Source organism: Triticum urartu, chromosome 5, assembly GCF_003073215.2.
Source record: "Triticum urartu cultivar G1812 chromosome 5, Tu2.1, whole genome shotgun sequence".
NCBI lineage: Eukaryota > Viridiplantae > Streptophyta > Magnoliopsida > Poales > Poaceae > Triticum > Triticum urartu.
The window spans coordinates 438,661,394-438,663,875 of NC_053026.1; the positions used below are offsets into that span (position 1 = coordinate 438,661,394).

At 55.0% G+C, this 2,482-nt stretch overlaps 1 protein-coding gene across 1 annotated transcript; it reads left to right on the forward strand.

Moving 5' to 3' along the window:
- The first annotated feature begins 345 nt into the window (after positions 1 to 345).
- Positions 346 to 1,825, forward strand: LOC125556195 (GLABRA2 expression modulator-like). Its single transcript, XM_048718976.1, has 4 exons — positions 346 to 756; positions 873 to 974; positions 1,051 to 1,328; positions 1,422 to 1,825. Exons 1-4 carry the CDS (start codon positions 675 to 677, stop codon positions 1,608 to 1,610), a joined length of 651 nt encoding a protein of 216 aa, XP_048574933.1. The 5' UTR covers positions 346 to 674; the 3' UTR covers positions 1,611 to 1,825.
- Positions 1,826 to 2,482: the final 657 nt, after the last annotated feature.

Consider the following 2,482-nt stretch of genomic DNA (forward strand, 5'->3'; position numbering starts at 1 on the left):
CTTTTACTGCCATGATTAAAAACGAATAGATTGAAAGTTTCTTGAAAAAAAAATATCTCAACCCAGAAAAAACAAAAGATGGGCGGGTTCTTGTCAGCCGGCGTCAATCTTTTAAAAACCAGCAGGCCTGCCGTTCCGGCCCGGTCCGGCGCAGCCGCGGCCGTCACGTGGAAACAAAACGTACCGCTCGGCCCCAGACCCCTCCCCTCCGAAGTCTCCGTCCACCGCAAGCCTCGCTCCGCCCGCCACGGCACGGACGGACGGGGACTCGCCGGACAGACGCGGCCAGCGACAAACCACTCCTGTATAGTGGCACTGTGCCATCTGCTCCTCCCACCACGGCACCACCGCACCCCTGACCGTAATAATCAATCACCGCAGGGAGGAGTCGGTGCAACCGAAACGTCACGACGACGGCAGGTAGGTGACCCGGTCATCATCATCATCCCGACTTCCCGGTTCGGTAGATTATATCATGGCGAATGCGCGCCATGTGAGCTGCCACCGTAGCTACTGTACTAGCTAGCCAGCCATCGGGCGGAAGCAACCGACCCGTTTCGACACTCGCGAGAGTACATAGTCGGCAGCGGCGGCCACGAGGCGGAACATTCCCAGTTTCCCAGGCTCCAACAACAAGAAGAAGAAGCGCGGGCCGTTCTGCTGCAGGTCCTGTGATGCAGGCGCCCGCCGGGAGAACGTGGTCGCCGATGGCGACGGAGGCCAACCCCTACGCCATGCCGGCGCCGGCGCAGAAGAGTACGTGCGCGCCGCGCGGCGGCGGAGCTCACCGACCTAATAGTAAATTGTGAATTTGTTACTGTCTATCTGGCCGCTGATGGAAACGAACTCTGTTGTCGCGCTACGCTACGCAGGCACCAAGGAGACGGTGAAGAACGCGCTGTCGCTGTGGGGGCGGAAGGTCGGCGAGGCGGGCAGGAAGGCCGAGGACCTGTCGCGCAACACATGGCAGCACCGTGAGTGCTAAACTCATCACCAGAATGAATTTATTATGTTCTTGGATTAATACATGCCTTGATCGATCTGCTGCAGTTCGGACGGCGCCTAGCATGACGGAGGCGGCCGTGGGGAGGATCGCGCAGGGGACCAAGGTGCTGGCGGAGGGCGGCCACGAGAGGATCTTCCGGCAGGCCTTCAGCGCCCCGCCGGACGAGCAGCTCCGCAAGTCCTACGCCTGCTACCTCTCCACGTCCGCCGGCCCGGTCATGGGGGTCATGTACCTCTCCACCGCCCGGGTCGCCTTCTGCAGCGACACCCCGCTCTCCTACGAGGCCCACGCCGGCGACAACACGGAATGGAGCTACTACAAGGTACGTACGCTCCAGTTTTTGCTCTGGTCTGGTTATTAAGATGTGGTTTTGTGACAAGTTTAATCGTGGATGAACTGAACGCCGGTGACGCAGGTGGCGATTCCTCTGCACCGGCTGAGGGCGGCCATCCCGTCGGCCAGCAAGGTCAAGCCGGCGGAGAAGTTCATCCAGCTCGTGTCGGTGGAGAACCACGAGTTCTGGCTGATGGGCTTCGTCAACTACAGCAGCGCCGTCGTGCACTTGCAAGAAGCTCTCAGCGGCTTCCACAACCTGCAAGCGTGACGACGACGACCCGCATCGCGCACGCCTTTGGTCTGTCTGTGGTACTGGTGTTTTCGCCAATCGTCGGGCGTGGGAGTGTTTCTGCAGTTCCTACTGCTTTCATTTTTTTTGGGTGTTGCAGAGGAGCCGAGTCATTGCAGTATGCTGTTTACTAAGAGCATTCACATGATCGTGACATTATTATTTGCGCTGAAGATCGTATTGTTTTTAACACAGTACAGACGCAAACGCTCATATATGCACGCATACACTCATCCTATATGAATGGATACGTGCACATCCTACTCCTATGAACACCTTCGAAAGACTGAGCCGGCATATCATTTTGAGATTTTACGGATAAATGCGAGCATCAGAATTTGAACTTTGGTGGGCTGGGAATACCACTATCCTACTAACCATCTAACCACAAATTGATTTGCATCGTGACAATATTGATGCGAATAAATTTTTTAAAATCACTATATCCATGTAATGTCCTTCCCAGACAACTTTCTTTTGAGAATTATTAGTGAAAAATTACATGGTTAGGAGAACTTGTATGTTTCGTCCTACGAAAGAGGCCCACCTGTGTCAACAATGGCCAATGGGGTCCATCCCAAAGCACCAGGATGCCCCCACGGGTGAAAAAGGCCCGCCTTGATGTGTCAACAATGGCTAATGGGGTTCATCCCAAAGCATCGGGATGCCGCCACGGGTGCCATTGGCCGGCCGTTGCGCAAAACTCCATAGTCATAATCTCTGAGTTTTGCCTTTTAGCAACGGTGTATATTAGGAAGACCGACACAAGCGTCAAGTTCACCATGACGTATGAGCGAACCTCTTCTACAAGAGAAGATTCCTTTTTGGCCAAGCTCATCACGCAAAAGCCT